The sequence below is a fragment of the Mobula birostris genome, chromosome 3 (assembly GCF_030028105.1).
Source record: "Mobula birostris isolate sMobBir1 chromosome 3, sMobBir1.hap1, whole genome shotgun sequence".
Lineage (NCBI taxonomy): Eukaryota > Metazoa > Chordata > Chondrichthyes > Myliobatiformes > Myliobatidae > Mobula > Mobula birostris.
Genome location: NC_092372.1, coordinates 104,023,348 through 104,048,663, shown reverse-complemented (window position 1 = coordinate 104,048,663; position 25,316 = coordinate 104,023,348). Strand labels below are relative to the sequence as shown.

General features: G+C 40.9%; 1 protein-coding gene across 3 annotated transcripts in view; it reads right to left on the bottom strand.

Annotated features, from left to right (window-relative positions):
• Window positions 1–535: 535 nt before the first annotated feature.
• prdm5 (PR domain containing 5) overlaps window positions 536–25,316 on the bottom strand; it is a 337,650-nt gene continuing 312,869 nt past the window's right edge. For 2 of the 3 annotated variants that reach the window (XM_072251928.1, XM_072251929.1), the window contains 2 exons: window positions 11,985–12,089; window positions 536–1,192 (listed from right to left, as the gene is read on the bottom strand). In XM_072251928.1, the coding sequence (XP_072108029.1) occupies window positions 1,028–1,192; window positions 11,985–12,089 (270 nt within the window). In that variant the 3' untranslated portion in view covers window positions 536–1,027. The remainder of the gene's footprint in view (window positions 1,193–11,984; window positions 12,090–25,316) is intronic. The other variant, XR_011885260.1, reaches the window with a different exon arrangement.

The window sequence follows — 25,316 nt, the reverse complement described above, 5'->3', positions numbered from 1 at the left end:
AAATAGTCTATATTATATTTGTACATAAGGTCATAAATCACAGTGCACTCTCCCAGAGGTAGCAGCCGGAGTTTGGCAAAACATAGCTGTAATTTCCAGCTCAGTTTTTTCTGTTTGCAACTCTGTGATGTGAACCTATTCAGTATGTTCTAATGTTTCTTGACTAAAATGATACAATAATCACATGATGAAATTTCGCAGCCACTTCTATTTTCCAGATGCTGTCTAAAACTAAGATCAGAATTTGATCTGATCACCAAGGGTCAGACCTGGGTAAAATACCTAGAAAGGAGTTTCTGCTTAGCTGAACTTTGCTACTGTGTTTGGTCAAGCAAGAAATAATATTAAGATTTTGTAACAACGAAGTTCAGTTTCAGTGTCAAATCTAGGTGAGGCAAAATGTCAAATTACAGTTGAATTGAAGTTGAGAGGTAATACATAATATAAAATTATGCCTAAACACACAAAAAAGTAAGAGAAAAGCAAGTAAAGCAGTAATACAATTCACATATTTATTATTTTTAAAAATGTCTAGCATGTGTAAGTTGCAAATCATTATAGTAATAATACATGCCGATGTGACACAAATAGTATCATTATGGGTATAAAAAGCTTTTCAGGATCAGAGGGCAAAATGAATTCTTTGGTACTGGTGACAATATGAGGATTAATGATGACAGAGAGTCTGAATCTAGATAATGATGATCAAAATGACTGGTAGAAAGAAGCAAGCAGACCTTGCTGCGTTTCTGAATAAATTCTCTAACAACCGCAGCAGAGTCACCAATTGCAGAGGTCATGAATCCTGAACATTTGAAATCAATATTCCCTCATTCACAGCAGGCTGTCATCTTCAATAAAACAAAACATATTAGCTGTTGGAGAATACAAATCACTTCTTTGTAAATTATCCATATCAAGCAGGTAAAGCATTCCAATGCCACTGACACGTGCAGTCAACCGCAGCACGGAACAATAATTGTCTGAGCTCCAGGAATCTTGAAGCTCTCCGATGGAATGTGAAGCTTCAGCTATCTGTCTCTCCATGCACATTTTCCATATGAACCTTGAGGTAGTCGTTTCTTGTGAACTTCTTGTGACAGAGTTGGCATTCTGCCATTGGTCGATTTGGGTTGTGTGTCAGTTTGTGCCTAATCAGCATTTTTTTTAAGCTGAATGATAAATCACAGACCTAAAATAATGAAGACACAAAGTTGTCAATGCAAAAGAACATTTTAGAATACTCTTGTACAAGTTTTGTAAGTTGCTGTTACAAGGGGTTTCTGGACCTTATGCTTCTTATCAAGAAAACTAAATAAAACGACAGCATGGGAGGAGCCTATTCAGCATTCTGTGTCTGGGCTAAAGAAGAGCCAACCTGCTAAACTCCTCTGCATCTGTTCCAAAGTCTTACCGATATGATACTTACTGGCCATATTTGAGTGTACTTAAAACAGAAGGAGCATTCCTGACTACGCCATACTTCTAGTCAGTGAGTTATTTGTTTCACTGCCTTTTTGTGAAGAAAGTTCTCCTCATTCCTCTTCTAATCAATGCATGATGACTTTATAACTGTTACTTATTGAAAGAATTATGATACGACAACACCTAGACGTTGACATAAGATCTTAACAGGAAGGGAAAGATCATAACGAGTGTTCAGCTAAACTGCCACCAGGGTGTCTATCACTAAGTTAACTATGAAATTTTCTGTGATAGACGCTATGTTTGAAGAAAGGTATTTTCTTTTGGGTGAAGTGGGTGGGTAGTTTTGACCATTTAGACCTTTGAACTGAGTACTCATTTTTGACAGCACAGGGTCCCAGAAACCAAGACAAATGGAGTTCACTTCTATCTCTGAATCCCACCATTCCAAGCAAACATTAATCCAAATCTTCTTCACCATTTGAAGCAACACTTTGGAAATACTGTTGTTATTTGTGTTAGTCCACAGAAAGTCCAATGTCATATATATTGTGCATGTAAGGAAATTACTCCCCTGTTAAAAATTGGGATAGGTTCCTTCACAGGTTTACATCTGCTTCCATGTGTGCAGGTACTGATTTTAAGTTCACCTATCTTATGTGCTTGTGTTTATAAACTGATACCAAATATCTACATAGACAATTATTTCTATTTATTTGTTTTATATATATAGTTTAAAAGTATGAAAAGTTCCTGGCAAATTTCTCTGAGGGGTTCTTAATGTTGGGGTTTATTTTACATGGTGATAAAAGGTGATTCAGTTGTAGTTAAATAAAACATCACATTTAATAAAAAGATATGTGTTTACCAATATTATCCTTGAGCTGTTATAATAACTCCTTATTAATATCAATAAAGGTAAAACTTCTGGTAATGTTTCAGTAATTAATGCAAAAATATTTAAATACATTTAAATGTAAATTTGAAAAAAATAGTAATATATTGTATATTAAAAATCCATAGTTCAATGGTACAGCCACACATTAATCTAACCTGACAATTTCAAACAGTAGAAGAATCTTGGTAAGAGAATATTTACACTGAATAAAAATAGCACTAAGCATTTACTACTGATGTGATAAGCTGGTGGGCAAGAGACAGCACTCAAGTCAAACAGACATGCCTTTTGCTTCACAAACAGGATGCTATTTCGTCTTGGAAATATAGATGTCTAGTTCAACTAACCACAGATTGTAAGCTTGCAAGGAAACAGAAAAAAAAATAGTCTACATGCAAATCAAAACAGTGGAGGGGGTCCAGAATTTATTGGCATCAGAAAAAAGAATTATCAGACAGAAATCCCAGAAGGGAAAAGACGATCATGCTTTAAAAATATAGCATTGAAGTATGCACATGATCAGATACACACTTCAATCAGATGAAGGTGACCTAGTTCTATAGAAAAATGAGGAAGGATTTTCCAAACACACTGACTACAAACCAAGGTTCTTGCAGAATCTTTAAGTTATAAAAAGATGCAAGGAAACTTGTTTAGTTGCTTGGAAGTGTTTGTTAAAAATAAAATAATTTGCATAGTAATAAAGCTATTATGTCACAAAACACCTTTCAGCTTATGAATTACTCTGGTAATATGATCACTGTTGTTTTTGGAGGCAAACGTAGAAGACAATCCATGTAATGTAAGATGCCAGAAACAGCAAATTAGATTAATAACTTGCTGATCTAATTTAATGTCATTGTCTAAAAAGTAAACATTGTAGTGAGATCAAATGCATTCCCTTCTGTGTGTAATGTCATGGAATCTTCTACTCTAGTAGAGCATCAATATATTTTTCCTTCCCAAACATTACAACACTTTTTTAATAGTGATACTTTAAATGTGTAACAGGGTGTATCAGAAGATCAGAACGTTTATTACTGCCTGATTGCTAAATCATCCAGTGCACCCATTTGGGCATACAGTATTAGGATTTCTACACTGACAGTTTGGTGCTTGACTCTGTTCAATATCATTTTAAATGTGAGCCTTTGCTGCTCTATGTTACTGCTTACTTGTCATAATCATTCATTTTAGTTCCCCAAGTTCCACTCGCCCTCTTAAAATTGTAGGCGGTACAGTAGCATTGCGGTTCGAATAATGCTATTCCAGCACCAGTGGCCCAGTTTCAATTCAACCACATAAGCAGTAAGTATGTTCTCCCAATGACCATGTGGATTTCCTCCAGGGTCTCTGCAGCCCCCTCACATTCCAAAGATGTATATGTAATTGGGTTAATTGCTCAAATGGGTTTAGCTGAGTGGCATGGGCCCATTGGACAGGAATGGTTTGTTACCATGCTGATTCTCTAAATAAAATGAAAAAAGAAGGAGAATAAGATTTATTCCATTATGTGCCTTCTGTTTTCATCATACTGAATTCATTATCATTCAAAAGTATGCTTTATTGTGATCATTCCTGCATTAATAGTCCCCCACTCTTACTTTTTCCATCTACTCCGGTTCATTCCTCATTACAAAATGCAGTAGCAATTTCGCCCTTGTTGGTCCTCTTACACAGTCAGTTTGGAGCAAAAATACTGTAATCACTCAGCAGATTTAGCAATATCTATTGGTAAAGAAATAAGCCAATTTTTCAGGTTAAGCATCCCTGATCAGAACTGGAAAATGAGAAAACGTGTATGATTTAAGTTGATTACCTGAAGTATCGAGTTCAATATTACATCCCAACGGCTGCAAAGTCTCAGCAGCAACGTTGGAGGTGTTTTAAATTCATCTTTGGTGGGTATCTTTGGAGTATGTCAAGAGGTCAGAAGGGAATTAAAGTAACCAGTGATTAGAGATGTTGAGTCAACCTTATTGACTGAACAAAGGTCAGTTTTTGTTTTCACTATTGCAGAAGTGGCAACGTGGAGTTCTAACATTTTCCTGTCATTCATTCTTGGGTTTTTTTTTCTGTTTCCATTGATGTCTGCAGAGAGCAAGAATTTCAGGTTGTATGTTGTATACATTCTCTGATATTAACCATTAACATCATGAGCATCGAATACCATTGAACATCATGACCATCAAGTGCTAAACACGGAACTGGAAGAAGGGCAACACCCAGAAGGTCTGTTTGGTTCCCTGGATGGTTGGAATGAAACTGGTAAAAGGGAAAGTGCTGCAAGTTCTACAATTGCATGGGAATTGCCAGTGGAGGGAGAATGGTTGATGGTGATGGAGGAGCAAGTCATCGTCAAGGGAACAACCTCTTCAGGATGCTGAATAAGTTTGGGGAAGATGGCTATGGAAAACCACTGAAAGTGGTGGAATTTTTGGAGGATAATCCTTTAAATACAGAGGCTGGTGGGGTGGAAGGTAAAGACAAGAGTGCCCCTGTCCTTGTTTTGGCTGCACGGAGAAGGGACAAGGACAGCGATGCAGGAAATAGAGCAGATACAGTTATCAACTACTGTAAAGCGGAAGGAATGGGTAAATAAAAGGAAGACAATTTGACAAGACTTTCCATATCACCGATCTCTAATTTCCTCCTCCAGTAGTCAACAGTCAGCTCTTTGGGTTTGCTGATGTTGAGTGAGAGATTGTTGATGTGGCATCACTCAGCCAGATTTCCAATCTCCCTCCTATATGCTGATTCATCATCAGCTTTGATTCTGCCAACGACAATCAAGTCACCAGCAAATATGGCACTGGAGCTGTGCTTAGCCTCACTGTCATAAGTATACAGTGAGTAGAACAGAAGGCCAAGTACACAACCTTGTGGTTCACCTACACTGATGGTAATTGTGGACGAGATGTTGCTGCCACTCCACTGAAGTCTGCAAATTAGGAAATCGAGGATCCAGTTGCACAGGAAGGTATTGAGGCCTAGGTCTTGGAGCTTATTGATTCGTTTTGAGAGGATGATAGTATTGAATGCAGAGCTGTAATCAATGAAGAACATCCTGATATGTGCATCTTCACTGTCCAGATGTTTCAGAGTTGAGCGAAGAGCAAATGAAATGGGATCTGCTGTTGACCTGTTGCGTCGGTAGGGAAATTAGAGAAGATCCAAGTTGCTCCTTGGGCAAGAGTTTTTTATGTTTCATCACCAACTTCTCGAAGCACTTAGTGACGGTGGACACAAGTGCTACTGGATGATAGTCATTGAGGCAGGTTATCACATTCTTCTTGAGAACATGTATAATTGAAGCCTGCTCGAAGCAGGTAGGTACTTCAGACTGCCGAAGCGAGAGGTTAAAGATACTAGTGAACACTCCGGCCAGTCTTCAGCACTCAACCAGCTATACCGTCTGGGCTAGGATTCACACTCCGGAAGGAGTCAGCCTCAGAGACTGAAATCATGGAGTTGTTGGGGGCTGTGGAACTTTGTGAAGGTGCTGATGGTTTTTTAAGAAATTGTTAACTTGATTGCTTTTGTCTACATCCTACCATACACATTCCCTTTTCTCTCTCCTTCCTTTTCCTACTCTAATATTAAACACTCATGCTTTCTCTCTACCCAGTTTTGAAAAGGGATCCATCAATTGAAATGTCATCTCTGATTCTCTTCATATGGATGTCACTTGATCTGTAAAGTGCTTCCAGCATTTTCTGTTTTTCTATTGAGGTTTCAACAGCGGCAGTTTTTCGCTCTTATTAGAAACGTGGTATGCATATAATATAGGAATTCATCCTACTTCTAGCCAATTAATTTTAGAGGGTTTTGAAATCTAGCACAGTTATTATTCTAATTACTCATTCAATTTCCCTAATGTCTTTGGACATTTTAAACTGGGAGAATTAAATATAGTAGGAAAGTTGGAGAAGAGGCAGGAAATCGAGTATTGCTTTCTTATGAATTCATCTGCATTCTTTTCAACAAATTCCAAACAAGAACAAAGTTACGTAAACAACAAAAGGGGATCCAGAACTGGACAGGCTTATTTTTATCCTGTCGCTAAAAATTAAGCATTTTTCATTATACTGTTGAACACTGCTGAAATCAAAATATTACTTAGATTTTGTTCCATATGTGGAGCTGTGCACAGTAATTATAATACTCAACCTCTTTTAAGCCTATTATTTTCACCTTTTTTTAAAACAATTTTAGTACACTCTACACATAAGTACCAGTCAGAGATAGCCACAAAGCCTTTCATTTGTAGCACTACAAGTGCTTCGGCGTGTACTAATACTAACCTTGAACCAAGCAATGTGATCTGAGAGACAGATTGGTGTGACTAACTTCCTCAAATTGCTTCCACCCATTAGTGTTCAGTTTGATGACTGGTTAAATTATAATGTTGTAAAGGATCAATGTTAGACCACTGTATTTTTCAGACAGTGCTGTGGTCAAGGCCTTCTACAAACCAGACTGCGTAGGTATGCAACTTTTCAATCTATAAATGTTGAAACTGGCAATGCATCAAATTTCTAGCAACTGTTAAATAAAGATGGTATCTATAATTATCCACATTTGAAAATGGAAGTTGGGGGTGGGGGTTGGATGTTTTTGGAGTTCTAGCAACTGAAATAAATCAACCGGTCACAAGATGTTCTTCAGCGTCTACCTTCCTTTGATAAAAGGGCTTTCTACACAGTTCAGCTATGGGTCATAAAAAACATGGAAAAATACAACAGCTGCTAAGGATTCCATAGTAAACTGAAGAAATTTGGCAAATGCAATAATTCAGGTTCCTTAAGTTTATGCTTGGAGCAGCCTGCCAAGTTACCTAACTGTTAGAAATCCACACATCTTCTTGGAAAGAGAATGGGAGCGTAACCTGGAATTTCACTCACAGTGCTGTAGGACTTGAATAGGTAAAAAGAACAGATTTCTCAACTTCTAAGAGGTTTGTTAAAAGGATTTTTAGTGCACAGAGGATTTTTTTGGCAAACGAAGGCAGAGAAAAAAGGTTAATGGACAAGGCATTAAAGAAAGTAGTCTGCAGCTTTGCTGTGTTAACAACAAATCCTCATTTGCTACTACAAGAATTACCATTGCAATTCTCAGGCAATAGGCACTGTACAAAAAGTTGGAATTGCATCACTCAGATATTCATCAGTTAATGAATAAACGGCAGAATGGATCTTTTTTAGTTCAGTGTGCTTCATATCTTCGGAAACACCTTAAACCACAAAATTTATACAAGGTGATAATCAGACACAGAATCAGGTTTAATACCACCAGCATATGTCATGAAACTTGTTTTGAAGCAGCAGCTCAATGCATTACATAATAATAGAAATACTATACAATAGTGCTATAATACTATAAAATAGTACTATAATACTGTACAGTAGTACTATAATACTATAAAATAGTACTATAATACTATAAAATATGTACAAAATTAAATAAGTAGTGAAGACAGAGAGAGAAAAGTAGTGAGGTAATATTCGTGGGCTCAATGTCCATTCAGAAATCTGATGGTAGAGGGGAAGAAGCTGCTTCTGAAATGCTGAATGTATGTCTTCAGGCTCCTGTACCTGATGGCTGTCATCTGGTTGAGGCATCACCTTTTGAAGGTGCCCTCGCTGCTGGGATGGCTATTGCCCATGACCCAGCTGGCTGAGTTTACAACTTTCTACAGATTTTTCTGATCCTGTGTAGTGCTCCCCCCCCACCTCCAAACCAGACGGTGATACAAGATGTTAGAAAGCTCTCCACGGTACATCTGTAGAAATTTGTGAGCATCTTGGGTGACTTCTCTAGTCTCTACAAACTCCTACTGTCATGCCTTCTTTGTAATTGCGTCAATATGTTAGGCCCAGGATAAATCTTCAGGAATGTCGACACCCATAAACTTGAAACTGCTTACCCTATACACCTCCTCATCACCATCTGAAATTCATAGATGCTGTTTGAGCTGTGCCAAGCCACACAGTTGTTTGTGTAGAGAGATTAGAGCAGTGGGCTAAGCCCACATCCTTGAGGTGCACCAGTATTGATTATCCACAAAGAGGAGATTTTATTTTCGATCCACATAGAATATGGTCTCCTGGTGAGGAAGTCAAGGATCCCATTGTAGAGGACGGCCCAGGTTTCCGAAACACAAAATAATCTGCAGATGCTGGGGTCAAAGCAACACTCACAACACGCTGGAGGAACTCAGCAGGTCGGGCAGCATCCGGGGAAAAGTTCGGTCGACGTTTCGGGCCGGAACCTTCGTGAGTCCTGACGAAGGGTTCCAGCCCGAAACGTCGACCGATCTTTTCCACGGATGCTCCCCGACCTGCTGAGTTCCTCCAGCGTGTTGTGAGTGTTGCTTTGGCCCAGGTTTTGGAGTTTGTTGATGAGAACTGAGGGTATGGCTGTGCTGAATGATGAGCAGTAATCAATAAACAGCAGCCTGGCGTAGGTACTACTAACCTCAGCATTATAAAAAGAAACAAATTAAAATTTAATGTGAGCATTGAATGTTGACATTTTAAAAGTTCCCTTCATTTCACTGGTGGAATGGAATTTAGTTTAGCTAGGGAAACTTTCAAACTGTTGTGCAGTTCCTCCATTATTTACATTAAACCCAAAAAAAACTATTCAGCTTTACAAAGACATTTAATGCCACTCATATTTGAGAAACATTAAATACATTTCCAAGCTGAGAGAGTTACTTTCATAATTTAATCTGCAAATGATATGAAGGTACTAAATTGCAATGTGCATACTGCCATCCAGCAATTTACTCACCTTCAGTGCAAACCAGCAGGAGTAACATGAGATAGTCACACAAGACTACAGATCTTGCCAAAATCATCACTCCTATGGCTCAGTGTATATTCATATCTCTACATGGAAATAATGTGCAACCAACTGGACAGAGTATCAATGCCTACTTGCACACAGGCTTTAAAATGACTCTATTCTGATGCTGAGTTTTCCTTCTTGCCGGTATGAGATAAGAATTGGTGGTTTGCAGTGACCAACCATAATTATGACTGCCTTCTGAACACCTTAAATGGCTCGCTGGTAATTAGAAAACATCTGACTCAACTGACATGGTTTGACCGGTTACAGTGTATTCCTGTACAGCAGAAGGACCTTCCTTACTATCACGTTGGAGATGAGTACTAGGGACCGGCGCTGTGGAGTGGTGATGGTGGAGATGAAAGCAGTAGAAGGGAAATCTAGAATAAGCTCCAAATACTAAAAACATGAAGAAAATATTTTATAGAATATAGAAGCCCCACACTCTGACATAGCCAGAGCTAACAAAAATCATTATTTCCCACATTCAAATATTCAAGTGGTATTGAAAAACTTTTCAGAAACCTGAGTACATTCTACAAAAAAATATTAAAATGTATCAAATAATTCAAGTGACTAAACTTACTATGACATGGCTCAGACCTTTTCAGATATTCAGGTAAATTATTCCGTGGTAGGTTAATCAGCTGCTGCAAGTTTTCAGTGAGTAGAAATGTGGGAAGTATAAGTCCCAGGGAAAGTCAGTGGGGAGCGTAGGATTGCACTATAAGCTGCCATTGACTCAATGCGTCAAACAGCCTACTTTTCAATCTCGGGAAATATAGAAACGTGGATCCTGGCTCCGGGTGTTCAAGCAGATGACCTAATTCAAGTTGTGGGTGATATCTGCAATTTCTAACTCTCACACTGCACTTCATGAGGAGTTGGACGTCTGTAGCAAATAACCAACTGCAACGATTTGTATGCGTATGGAAAATGATGGTTTCATGGAGAAATGATCTGTTACCAAGATTATACACAAAAGCTCAGCTATTGGGGAGTCTGTACATTTTTCTCAGAAAAATACAAATTTCTTTTCATGTACAGTACTGTCCAAAAGTCTTAGCCACATACAGTATTTAGAACTAAGATGCCTAAGACTTTTGAACAGTACTGTAGTAATTTCATGTATTGCACAGTACTGCTGCTACCAAAAAAAAACAACTTTCATGACATTTGTGAATGCCGGCCCAGATCAGAGGCGAGAGCTGATTTTGCTCACTCTCTGTGACCTTCACTCCTCTCTCCAGCGTGCTGGAACCTTTTGTTCTTCCATTATTTGGTCAGTTTAAATCCCGGCCCATTTTCTTGTGGGCATACTCAGCAAAGCTGTGGAATAGTAACTATAACAGGATCAATGAAAGATCAACTAGAGTGCAGAAAACAACAAACTGTGCAAATGCAAATATAAATAAATTGCAATAAATAATGAGAACATGAGATAAGGGAATAAAGAGTCCTTAAAGTGAGATTATAGGTTGGGAGGACATTTCAGAGATGGGGCAAGTGAGCGCAGTTATCCACTTTTGTTCAAGAGCCTGATGGCTGAGGGGTAGTAATGTTCATGAGCCTAATGGTGTGAGTCCTGAGGCTGTTGTACCTTCTACCTGATGACAGCAATGAGAAAAGAGCATGATCTCGGTGGTGGAGATCCCTGATGATGGATGCTGCTTTCCTATAACAGCATTTCATGTAGATGTACTCAATGGTTGGGAGGAATTTACCCATGTTCGACTGGCCAAATCCTTCTGTTCAAAGGCATTGCTGTTTCCATGCCAGGTCATGACCAGTTAATATATTCTCCACTACACACCTATAGAAGTTTATCAGAGTTTTAGGTGTCATGTCATATCTCCTCAGACTCCCAAGGAAGTAGAGGCACTGCCATGGTTTCTTTGCAATTGCATTTGCGTGCTGGGTCCAAGACACCTCCTCTGAAACAGTAACACCCAGGAGTTGGGATGTAATGTTGAAATTGTACAAGGCATTGGTAAGGCCAAATTTGGAGTATTGTGTACAGTTCTGGTCAACAAATTATAGGAAAGATGTCAACAAAATAGAGGGAGTACAGAGAAGATTTACTAGAATGTTACCTGGGTTTCATCCCCTAAGTTACAGAGAAAGGTTGAACAAGTTGGATCTTTATCCTTTGGAATGTAGGAGGTTGAGGGGGGACTTGATAGAGGTGTTTAAAATTATGAGGGGGATAGATAGAGTTGACGTGGATAGGCTTTTTCCATTGAGAGTGGGAGAGATTCAAACAAGAGGACATGAGTTGAGAGTTAAAGGGCAAAAGTTTAGGGGTAACATGAGGGGGAACTTCTTTACTCAGAGGGTGGTAGCTGTGTGGAACGAGCTTCCAGCGGAAGTGGTTGAGGCAGGTTCGATGTTGTCATTTAAAGTTAAGTTGGATAGCTATATGGACAAGAAAGGAATGGAGGGTTATGGGCTGAGTGCAGGTCAGTGGGACTAGGTTTGAGTAAGAGTTCAGCACAGACTAGAAGGGCCGAGATGGCCTGTTTCTGTGCTGTAATTGTTATATGGTATATGGTTAGTATACATGTGTGCCTTAATACTACACAATATTATAAAACACTGAATACATAAAATCCCAAATGCTACAGATAAAAAGCTGATATATTGCATAATATTAGAATATAGAACAAATAAATGTACAATTTCGGCCCATAGGAGGAAACTTTGTACTGTATCAGATTCATTATACCCTTCCTCTCTCAGATGAGTGATTGTTTGTTTAAGTTTGATCCCAATTTACGAAAAAAAAACACAAAAATTTTCAGTTACTTACATCACACTGGAATGGTTTTTCTCCTGTGTGAGTCCTCATGTGTTCATCTAGACCCCTTTTCTGACTAAAAGCTTTGTTGCATTCCGAGCACTGGTAAGGCTTTTCCTGCAAAAAATGAAACAGAATGACAATACACAAAGTGAAAGTGAGCCAATGCAGAAACCTAGCAATTATTTGATTGTAATGTGGTGCTAGATTTGCAGGCTTTATACATCCTCAAAGGGGTTCAGTGATTCATCTGGCGAAAAACCATAACTTGTTTGCAAAAGAGACAATAGCACCTAAGGAAATCAAGTTCAAGATTTCTTATCGTTACCCAACAGTAATTTAATAAAGCCATTAAGGCTGCCATTGAAGGAATTTCTTCAGTTTATACTGGCAGTGTAATACTGGAGATTAGATTAAACCAAAAAAAAGAGATACGTACCTGTTTTACATATGCACTCAATTTACTTTAAATTCCGAAGTCAAAACATGATTATATTTGGTTTCTCAAATTTACTCATTCTTGTAGGAACAGTAAAATAATGGCTTTCTTGTTGGTGCCACAGATAAACAGAAATATGTAAAGATAAAGGCAAAAGAGTGATAGTACTGGCCACACTCAATCTAGAGACACACTGGTGCCTTTGTTCATTTGTATGTATTTTTTTTCACTTTTTCAAGACTCAACAAAAATCAAGTTGCTAAAAGGGCAGAATTTGTATATTGTTCTGGTAAATTATCTTTTTTAAACTTACTTATTGAGGTACAAGTTATAGAGACTATAGCAGCTGCATAAGATGGCTACAAAATTACAGAAATACCAAAGGATTTTATCAAGATTCTGCAAATGGGAATAGATAGGATATTTAACAATTGGAAATTAAAATCCATCTGTTTGTGATGTTGCAGTGAAGATTGTTGAAATCATTTAAAATATATATAAGAGCTTTTCTAGTGACTCTCAAAGGTTTAACTGAAAATTCTGATACTGAAGGAATCACTTTCAATTTTCATCTTGAGTGACCTTGTTACAAAAACGGCCTGTTGCGTTTCTTGCATTACAACTGAGACTAGACTTCAAAAATACTTAATTGACTGTGAAGGCTTTGGGACACCCTAAGGTTATGAAAGGCACTGTAGAAAGGCAAGTTATTTATTTGCTTCTGTATCAGTACTGCTTGTGGCCAGGAATGCCATTTAATGCACTTTGCTGTCTCAGAAAATTCCTTGGGTGGCTCTGGTTTGAAATGTTGGCAACAAGACCCTTTAGATAAATGACTGATAGTATAGATGACCTCTCACAGGTCTCATTGATTGAAACAGGTGGAGTTTTTGCTTAATATTGTGAATAACAGCTAACTCAATAACTACCTCCTATGCAGAAGAAGGGCAACACTTAAAAACAACTAAGTCAAGCAAGGTCTCAGGAAATTCAGCATTCCCTCTGACAGCTGGGAGAACCGTTCCAGAGGCTCTCAGCTTGAGAAGCTGGGTCAAGGTTCATGAACTCACTATGATGAGCCACTGCAGGACTCATGCTGGGGCCTCACCCTTGCTGTGATTCAGTGCACTCATCATTGGGCAAATAACCCCGTAGTCACCGGGAAAAGGTTTGCTGTTCACATACTGAGCTCTTTCTACTCCCACATCACTGCACAAGAAACCCAAACTTTATTGTATTATTTTTTGTTTGCTGGCCTTCTTTCTTTAACCATGAAAAGCGAATCTACGAGAGGGAAATAACGATGATTCAGGTTGTTCCTCAGTTCTGGGTAAGTGAGAGGTAAAATAAATAAACCTGGCTTTCTGCTTCTGAGTGTTTTTAACTGATGTCCGGGGAAGCTGAATTTTGAAAACTATGTGTGAGAACAGTGTTAGGCATATCAGTGCTGCCCACTCATTTCTCCATGTCCCAGAACACCCCTGTAATGAATCAAGCCATATTGAACTGTCCACCAAAACACTAAGCTCACAAATGGAAACTTCTGCACAATGCCAGAAGTGGTCAGCAAACTATAAATAGAGATGGAATCAATGATTATGGAAAGCAAATGTAGACACCCAGTTTTATAAAAAGTGAAATTAAATCAGAATCCCTAAACTAAAACAGTATTTGGCCTTGGCCTAGCATAATATAAAAGAGAGATGAGAGTGGATATAGGATACAGGTGTCCCCTGCTTTTCAAACGTTCGCTTTACGAAACCTCACTGTTACAAAAGACCTACATTAGTACCCTGCTTTCGCTTTCAGAAGGTGTTTTCACTGTTACGAAAAAAAATTCAGCGCGCGATAAAAAATCAGCGCACGAAAAAATCAGCGCGTGATAAAAGGCAGCGCGCCTTGAGCAGCCGCTCTCCCCCGGATTCGGAACTGCTTTGCTTTAACACGTGCCTGTGAGCAGCCATTTGCAAGATGAGTTCTATGGTATCGGAAAAGCCTGAAAGAGCTCATAAGGGTGTTCACTTACGGTAAAACTAGACATAATTAAGCGTTTTGATCGTGGTGAGCGAAGTAAGGACAACGTGAGTTTGGCTTGTGGAAGCTGACGAACATGATGTTGAAGAGGTTTTGGCATCCCATCACCAAGAACTGACAGATGAAGAGCTGATGCAATTGGAAGAAAAAAGGATAACAATCGAAACCAAATGAGTAATGATGAAATATGACATTAATTTTGAAAGGGTACGTCGGTTTAGGGGATATTTGCAGGATGGCTTGAGTCCTTATTAAAGAACTGTATGATAGAAAAATGCGTGAGGATCAGCAGTCAAGCAAGCTTTCCACATCAACCACAGCAGACGACGAATCTCAACCTTCAACATCGAGGCGGGCAGTCATAGGAGAAGATGAGCTGCCTGCTCTAATGGAAACAGATGACGATGAGATGACACCCCAGTGTCCCACCACCCCAACCCCCAGGCCACGGACAGATACTGATTAGCGGAGAATGCAAAGCTAGCCGGGAAGCACACAGCACATCTTTAAGAAAAAAAACGAAATAAACATGCTAATTAATTAGGTGCCACCGATACGTAATTGTTGGCCCAGATCAGAGACGACGCAATGGGAAATCGGCACTGATCTGGGCCGACAATTACGAGCGGCACCTAATTAATTAGCATGTTTGTTTCGGCTTTTTTCTTAAAGATGTGCTGTGTACCTCCCGGCTACCGCTGGACCCCTGTGTTCTTCGCTGCAATGTATCGCTCAGCGGCCCGGAGGGTGGGGGCCACTGCACCACCCCAACTCCGACAAGTCTAACACACCATCGTGTGCTCGGCGCTGTCCCAATTCCGGTAAGTGATACTACACTGTACATACATTATTTCTACTTTATATCGGCTGTGTATTTTTACGTGTTATTTGGTATGGTTTGGCAGCTTCATAGCTCAAAGGTTACTGGAGAGCACTTGCGCGTGTTTCTGCCAAGAGCGCTTGCGTGAGATTTTCTGCCGACGGTGCTTGTGTGTGATTTTCGCTACGTAGAACAGTGCAGTAATGATTGTGGAAAAGAATTTCTACTTTATACAGGCTGTGTATTTATCATATCATTCTTGCTTTTTCTATATGTTACCGTTATTTTAGGTTTTATGTGTTGTGTGGCATGATTTGGTAGGTTATTTCTGGGTCTGCGAACGCTCACAAAATTTTCCCATATAAATAAATGGTAATTGCTTCTTCGCTTTACGACATTTCAGCTTACGAACCATTTCATAGGATGGTGGGGGAAACCTGTAGTTGGAAAATGAGACTAGAGAAATAATCACAGGGGCAAGGTTATGACAGATGAACTAAATCAGTATTTTGCAGCAGTCTTCACTGTGGAAAACATGAGCAGTGTGCCAGCTGTCGAAGAATGTGAAGGAAGAAAAGTGAGTGTAGTTACCGTTACAAGGGAGAAGGTGCTCAAAAAGCTGAAAGATCTAAAGGTACACAAATCACCCGGACCAGATGACCTGCACCCTAGGGTTCTGAAAGAGGTAACAGTAGAGGCTGTGGAGGTATTAATGATCTTCCAAGAATCACTGGACTCTGGCATGGTTCCGGAGGACTGGAAAATTGCAACTGTCACTCGGTTCCTTAAGAAAGGAGGGAGGCAGCAGAAAGGAATTTAAAGACCAGTTAGCCTGACCTCAATGGTTGGTAAGATGTTGGAGTCAATTGTTAAGAATGAGGTTATGGAGTACTTGGTGACACAGGACAAGACAGGACAAAGTCAGCATGGCTTCCTGAAGAGAAAGTTTTGCTTGATGAACCTGTTGGAATTTTTTGAGGAGATTAAACGTAGGAGTTAATTCCAGCCATGACCAACCTTTCACCACAGTAGATTTGATTGCCACTGCACCATATTCCTTTAAATAGCTCACCCTGTTTTTCTTGGGCACTGATATGATTGATGCCCTTTTAAAGCATGTAGGAACATCCAAGTACAGCAGTGAGGTGAGAAAATTGAAAATATCCTTGAAAACTCTTAGCCTATTGGTCAGTACGGACTTTCAGTGTCCAGCCAAGTACATGCCTTGCAAAGATTCACCCACTTGAAGGATGATATGACTTCAGTCTCCAAGCCGGAGTTCAGAGGATCAAGGTGCTGGAGGATTTGCACAGCTATCATGTTATTGTCTTCTTTCAAAGGTAATTAAGCTCACTGGGGAGTGAAGCATCACAGTCACTAATACTGTTAACTTTTGCCTTACAATAGACAATGGTTGTTGTGCATTCATTGTTTCTAACTTCATACAGAAATGTCCTTTCACTCTCATGATGCCTTCTGTAGTCATATCTGGACTTCTTGTAAGGTTCTGAATCATTGTTCTTGAATGCCGCAGGTCCAGCTCTCAGTAGATCAGTGCACTGACTGCAATTTTTCACAACCTTCTACGCTACCTACAACACCGCCTATTTCAGGGACATCTACAAACACACTAAACATGCCATGTACATTGACATCCTATTGATATTTAAGTCACCTCGGTGATCTTCAGATCTCAGATCTCATGATCGACTAAAGGACCCGGACCATCAGGCACAGCACATTTAAGGCTCATCACCATGACCGAATGTGTGGCAGGAGAGGGGGATTCCGAGCCAGGCTGAAACACAGAGGGATGAGGACTCCTCTGCCTGGCATCTATCCGCAAATGTGCAGTTGCTGGAGAAGAAAACTGAAGACAGAGTACCTGGCCACATACTAAATACCTCTGCTGAACAAGTGGCTGGTGTGTTCTCTGTGATCTTTAACTTCTCACTTTGGCAGTGTGTGGTACTCACCTGCTTCAAGCAAACTTCAATTATACCAAGAAGAGTGTGATGACCTGTCTCAATAAACATCATCCAGTTGCACTTACATCTACAGAGATGAAGTGTTTTGAGAGTTTGGTGATGAAATATAACAGCTCCTGCCTATGAGGTGACTTAGATCCATTCCAATTTTCCTACTGGGGCAACAGGTCCACAACAGATGCCACCTCATGGGCTCTTCACTCAACCCTGGAACATCTGTCAGCAAGAATGCATGCATCAGGATGCTCTTTATTGACTACAGCTCGGCATTCAATACTATCATCCCCTCAAAACTAATCAATAAACTTCAAGACCTTGGCCTCAATACCTCTTTGTGCAAGTGGATACTGGATTTCTTCACCTGTACACTTCAGTCAGTTCGGATTGACAACAACATCTCCTCCATGATCTCCATCAACACAGGTCCACCACAGGGCTGTGTGCTTAGCCCGCTGCTCTACTTGCTTTACATCTATGACTGTGTGGCTAAGCACAGCTCCAATGCCATATTCAAGCTTGATGTTGATGTTACTGTTCTGGGTCAAATCAAAGCTGGTGATGAATCAGCATAGAAGAGGGAGATTGAAAATTTGGCTGAGTGGTATCATAACAACAACTTCTCACTCAATGTCATGAAGACCAAGGAACTGATTATAGACTTCAGCAGAGGGAAACCTGAGGTCCGTGAGCCAGTCGTCATCGAAGGATCAGAAGATGAGAGGGTTAGCAACGTTAAATTCCTGGGTGTTACTATTTCAGAGGAGGTGTCTTGGACCCAGCACGCAAGTGCAATTGCAAAGAAACCATGGCAGTGCCTCTACTTCCTTGGGAGTCTGAGGAGATATGGCATGACACCTAAAACTCTGATAAACTTCTATAGGTGTGTAGTGGAGAATATATTAACTGGTCATGACCTGGTATGGAAACAGCAATGCCTTTGAACAGAAGGATTTGGCCAGTCGAACATGGGTAAATTCCTCCCAACCATTGAGTACATCTACACGAAATGGTGTCATAGGAAAACAGCATCCATCATCAGGGATCCCCACTGAGATCATGCTCTTTTCTCATTGCTGTCATCAGGTAGAAGGTACAGGAGCCTCAGGACTCACACCACCAGGTTCATGAACATTACTACCCCTCAGCCATCAGGCTCTTGAACAAAAGCGGATAACTGCACTCACTTGCCCCATCTCTGAAATGTTTTCCCAACAAATAATCTCACTTTAAGGACTCTTTATTCCCTTATCTCATTATTTATTGCAATTTATTTATATTTGCATTTGCACAGTTTGTTGTTTTCTGCACTCTAGTTGATCTTTCATTGATCCTGTTATAGTTACTATTCCACAGCTTTGCTGAGTATGCCCACAAGAAAATGGGCCGGGATTTAAACTGACCAAATAATGATAGAACAAAAGGTTCCAGCACGCTGGAGAGAGGAGTGAAGGTCACAGAGAGTGAGCAAAATCAGCTCTCGCCTCTGATCTGGGCCGGCATTTAAATATCTAAAGAGTGGATCGTACCACGGACTAGAACCCGGCTACTGCAAAGGGATCCAGGCCTAGACCATGCCGCCCAATCACTCGTTCCAGACCCAGATTTTGTCGCCCAGCCTGAAGCTGCTCTCAAGCTCTTCAAATCAGCTCAGCGTCCAGAACAATCCAACCTCACCCACGGGCCAGTTGTACAGGCATCGAATCTCCTCTGCCCAGGCCCCGCCTTCTCCTTTTGGCACTCAGAATGGTCCAACCTCATACCCAGACCAGCTGTACGGGCATCAGAGCTCCATCTAGATGCTGTCCAAGTTGCATGCCATCTTGGTCAATGTCTCCCATCCACTACATAATGTACTGGGTGGGCACAGAAGTATATTCAGCCAGAGACTCATTCCACCGAGATGCAACACAGAGCATCATAGGAAGTCATTCCTGCCTGTGACCATCAAACTTTACAACTCCTCCCTTGGAGGGTCAGACACCCTGAGCCAATAGGCTGGTCCTGGACTTATTTCTTGGCATAATTTACATATTATTTAATTATTATAGTTTTATATTGCTATATCTATACTCTATTCTTGGTTGGTGCAATTGCAATGAAACCCAATTTCCCTCGGGATCAATAAAGTATGACTATGACTATGACTATCTGCAATGATCTGAAACATGCCATCTTGGCTCCCCAAACTCACTTCGCTATCACTCGCCCCTTCATTGTTTGCAGTAATAATTAAACAATTTACCTCAGAAAAGGGATTTTTAATAACGTGTTAGTCAAGTTTCTTAGCTTTCTGACTATTAGAAAGCTGTTGCACATGCTTGGTAGTGCTATCTTAATCAGAAATTAGATCACGTGATCTAACCTTCCAGACTAGTCTGCCACAAGGGACCTTATCAATTAATTTAATTAATCAGCATTCCTTCTGCTGCTGAGGCAACATTTGTGATGTTTGGGATTATTTTAACCATTATGAGAACATACGTTTGATTTCTGCAGGTCATATGATACTTTTTCATGAGTACATATATCACCCTGATATCTAGGTAAGATTAATAGTGGCTCAGATCACGTACTGAAAGTCCTCTTTAGATTGCATCAGCTATTGCTTTCATCCATGTCTTCAGAGCAGCCTCACTGACAAATCAGAATTATGTGTTTTTTAATCACTGATAAATATTCAGTGGCCACTTTATTATGTACACCTGTACACCTGCTCATTAAGACCATAAGACTGCAATATATAGGAGCAGAATTAGGCCATTCAACCCATCAAGTCTGCTCCTTTTCAGGTGTTCCAGTATCAACTCTCACTTCCCTTTTACTCTTTATATAACTGAAAAACATTTGGTATCCTGCTTTATATTATTGGCTAGTCTACCCTTATATTTTATCCTTTCACTTCTTATAGTTTTTTTAGTTGCCTTTTGTTGGATTTTAAATGCTTCCCAATCATCCAACTTCCCACTCACCTTTGCTACATTATATGCCCTGTCCTTGACTTTTATGCACTCCTTAACTTCCTTTGTTGGCCATGGTTGCCTACCCCTGTCATTTGAGGACTTCTTCCTCTGTGAGAGATATCTATCCTGTACCTTATGAACTATTCGAAGAAGGAGTCTGAGAGTCTGAGTGGGAGTGCCGAGAAAGACATTTTTGAAATTTTCGTTATTTTTTTTTCTCCAACGGCGTTCTGAGAGGCGGGACTGCGCAGGCGTGTGACGTCGGGCTGAGCAGCGCGGCAGATTTAAAAGGAACAGAGCCTCATAGAGCGGGCAGCGTAGTTTGCGGGCTGTGGAGTGAGCCGGGAGCAGACTGAAGACTTAAGGGCTTCGGCTCAACAGGCTTAGGCGGAAACAGGCGAGGCGAGGGAGGTTTGGCATTCATTTTCTGTTGTTATTTGAGGAGAGGGGCAGTATGAGTGTGAGGGCAGTTTGTTGTTCTCAGTGCCGGATGTGGGAGGCCCTGGAGTCTACAAGCCTCCCGGACGTCTACATCTGCGCCAAGTGCATCGAGATGCAGCTCCTTAGGGACCGCGTTACGGAACTGGAGCTGCAGCTCGATGACCTTCGTCTGGTCATCGAGCTGCATCTCCAGGGTGACCAGGGATGGGAGCTCAACGGGTGACCAGGGATGGGAGCTCAACGGGTGACCAGGGATGGGAGCTCAACGTTCAGGGATATTCAATATTCAGGAGGGATAGACATGAAGGAAGGGGAGGTGGGGTGGCGTTGCTGGTTAAAGAAGAGATTAACGCAATAGAAAGGAAGGACATAAGCCGGGAAGATGTGGAATCGATATGGGTAGAGCTGCGTAACACTAAGGGGCAGAAGACGCTGGTGGGAGTTGTGTACAGGCCACCTAACAGTAGTAGTGAGGTCGGAGATGGTATTAAACAGGAAATTAGAAATGTGTGCAATAAAGGAACAGCAGTTATAATGGGTGACTTCAATCTACATGTAGATTGGGTGAACCAAATTGGTAAAGGTGCTGAGGAAGAGGATTTCTTGGAATGTATGCGGGATGGTTTTTTGAACCAACATGTCGAGGAACCGACCAGAGAGCAGGCTATTCTGGACTGGGTTTTGAGCAATGAGGAAGGGTTAATTAGCGATCTTGTCGTGAGAGGCCCCTTGGGTAAGAGTGACCATAATATGGTGGAATTCTTCATTAAGATGGAGAGTGACAGAGTTAATTCAGAAACAAAGGTTCTGAACTTAAAGAGGGGTAACTTTGAAGGTATGAGATGTGAATTAGCTAAGATAGACTGGCAAATGACACTTAAAGGATTGACGGTGGATATGCAATGGCAAGCATTTAAAGGTTGCATGGATGAACTGCAACAAATGTTCATCCCAGTTTGGCAAAAGAATAAATCAAGGAAGATAGTGCACCCGTGGCTGACAAGAGAAATTAGGGATAGTATCAATTCCAAAGAAGCAGTATACAAATTAGCCAGAGAAAGTGGCTCACCTGAGGACTGGGAGAAATTCAGAGTTCAGCAGAGGAGGACAAAGGGCTTAATTAGGAAGGGGAAAAAAGATTATGAGAGAAAACTGGCAGGCAACATAAAAACAGACTGTAAAAGCTTTTATAGGTATGTAAAAAGGAAAAGACTGGTAAAGACAAATGTAGGTCCCCTGCAGGCAGAAACAGGTGAGTTGATTATGGGGAGCAAGGACATGGCAGACCAATTGAATAATTACTTTGGTTCTGTCTTCACTAAGGAAGACATAAATAATCTTCCAGAAATAGTAGGGGACAGAGGGTCCGGTGAGATGGAGGAACTGAGCGAAATACATGTTAGTAGGGAAGTGGTGTTAGGTAAATTGAAGGGATTGAAGGCAGATAAATCCCCAGGGCCAGATGGTCTGCATCCCAGGGTGCTTAAGGAAGTAGCCCAAGAAATAGTGGATGCATTAGTAATAATTTTTCAAAACTCGTTAGATTCTGGACTAGTTCCTGAGGATTGGAGGGTGGCTAATGTAACTCCCCTTTTTAAAAAAGGAGGGAGAGAGAAACCGGGGAATTATAGACCGGTTAGACTAACGTCGGTGGTGGGGAAACTGCTGGAGTCAGTTATCAAGGATGTGATAACAGCACATTTGGAAAGTGGTGAAATGATCGGACAAAGTCAGCATGGATTTGTGAAAGGAAAATCATGTCTGACGAATCTCATAGAACTTTTTGAGGATGTAACTAGTAGAGTGGATAGGGGAGAACCAGTGGATGTGGTATATTTGGATTTTCAGAAGGCTTTTGACAAGGTCCCACACAGGAGATTAGTGTGCAAACTTAAAGCACACGGTATTGGGGGTAAGGTATTGGTGTGGGTGGAGAGTTGGTTAGCAGACAGGAAGCAAAGAGTGGGAATAAACGGGACCTTTTCAGAATGGCAGGCGGTAACTAGTGGGGTACCGCAAGGCTCAGTGCTGGGACCCCAGTTGTTTACAATATATATTAATGACTTGGATGAGGGAATTAAATGCAGCATCTCCAAGTTTACGGATGACACGAAGCTGGGTGGCAGTGTTAGCTGTGAGGAGGATGCTAAGAGGATGCAGGGTGACTTGGATAGGTTGGGTGAGTGGGCAAATTCATGGCAGATGCAAATTAATGTGGATAAATGTGAAGTTATCCACTTTGGTGGCAAAAATAGGAAAACAGATTATTATCTGAATGGTGGCCGATTAGGAAAAGGGGAGGTGCAACGTGACCTGGGTGTCATTATACACCAGTCATTGAAAGTGGGCATGCAGGTACAGCAGGCGGTGAAAAAGGCGAATGGTATGCTGGCATTTATAGCGAGAGGATTTGAGTACAGGAGCAGGGAGGTACTACTGCAGTTGTACAAGGCCTTGGTGAGACCGCACCTGGAGTATTGTGTGCAGTTTTGGTCCCCTAATCTGAGAAAAGACATCCTTGCCATAGAGGGAGTACAGAGAAGGTTCACCAGATTGATTCCTGGGATGGCAGGACTTTCATATGAAGAAAGAATGGATGAACTGGGCTTGTACTCGTTGGAATTTAGAAGATTGAGGGGGGATCTGATTGAAACGTATAAGATCCTTAAGGGATTGGACAGGCTAGATGTAGGAAGATTGTTCCCGATGTTGGGGAAGTCCAGAACGAGGGGTCACAGTTTGAGGATAGAGGGGAAGCCTTTTAGGACCGAGATTAGGAAGAACTTCTTCACACAGAGAGTGGTGAACCTGTGGAATGCTCTGCCACAGGAAACAGTTGAGGCCAGTTCATTGGCTATATTTAAGAGGGAGTTAGATATGGCCCTTGTGGCTACGGGGGTCAGGGGGTATGGAGGGAAGGCTGGGGCGGTGTTCTGAGTTGGATGATCAGCCATGATCATAATAAATGGCGGTGCAGGCTCGAAGGGCCGAATGGCCTACTCCTGCACCTATTTTCTATGTTTCTATGTTTCTATTCCCAGAAACTTCAGCTATCTCTGCTCCGCCGTCATCCCTGCCAGTATCCTCCTCCAATCCATCTGGGCAAGCTCTTCTCTCATGCCTCTATAATTCCCTTTATTCCATTGCAATACTGATATACGTGAGTTATGCTTCTCTCTCTCAAGTTGCAGTATGAATTCAATCTTATTATGATCACTGCCTCCTGAGGGTTCCTTTACATTAAGCATCTTAATAAGAGCTTATTGCACAAGACCCAATCTAAGATAGCCTTTCTCCGAGTAAGCTCAAACACAAGTTGCTCTAAAAAGCCATCTTGTGGGATTCAACAAATTCCCTCTCTTGCAATCTGACACCAAACTGATTTTTCCAATCCCCTTGCATATTGAAGTCCCCCATTACAATTCTCTCATTACCCTTATTACATGCCTTTTCCAGGTTTTTTTGCAATCTTAACCCCACATCTTGGCTACTACTTGAAGGCTTATATATAATTCCCATAATGGCTTTTTCAGTCTTGCAATTTCTTAACTCTACCCACAAAGATTCAACATTCTCTGACCCTATGTCACCTCTTTCTAAAGATGTAATTCCATCTCTTACCAACAGAGCCGCACCACCACCTATGTCTTCCTGCCTGTCCTTTTAATACAAAGTATATCCTTTGATGTTAAGCTCCCAACTGTAGCCTTCTGTCAGCCACGACTCAGTGATGCCCACAATGTCATATCAACCAATCTCTAATTGCGCCATGAGTTCGTCCACCTTATTCCGAATGCTATGCGCCTTTAAATACTGCACCTTCGGTCTTGCATTCTTCGCTCTTTTGAATTTTGCCTCTGTGGTATAATTTAGTTCTTTGCTCTGTCTGTATTTGTACCCAGTTATTTGCTTGCCCTTCCTTACATTCATGTTACATCCATCATCTACTTCTAAACCTGCTGATTCATCCTCAGATCTGTCATACTGGTTCCCATCCCCCTGCCATAGTAGCTTAAACCACTCCCAACAGCTCTAGCAAACCTGCCCACAAGAATATTGGTCCCCTTTGGATTCAAGTGCAGCCCATTATTGCAAGTATCTGATCAGCCAATTGTGACAACAACTCAATGCATAAAAGCATGAAGACATGTTCAAGAAGTTCAGATGGTGTTCAGACCAAACATCAGAATAGGGAAGAAATATGATCAAGTGACTTTGACTGTGGAATGATTGTTGATGTCAGATGGAATATTTTGAGTATCTCAGAGACTGCTGATTTTTTAAGATTTTCATACACAACAGTATCTAGAAGGTGCAGAGAATGGTGAGAAAAATGAAGAAAAAACATGCAGTGAACAGCAATTCTATGGTCAAAAACAGCTTGCTAATGAGAGAAGTCAGAGAATGTCCAGACTGGCTCAATCTGACAGGAAGGCGTCAGTAAGTTTCAAGTTTCAAGCTTAATTATTATTCAACCATAGATGAATATAACTAAATGAAACAGCACTCATACACATAGTACAAGTGGTTATGATTTCAGAAAAACAGAGCACAAAGTCAAAAAAATATAGCCCAAATCCCTGAGTTGGTCCAGCTTGTTCTTCCACTGAGTGAACACTGGAGAGCAGCACTGATGAGAGGGACCAGCCCTCAAGCAAGTAC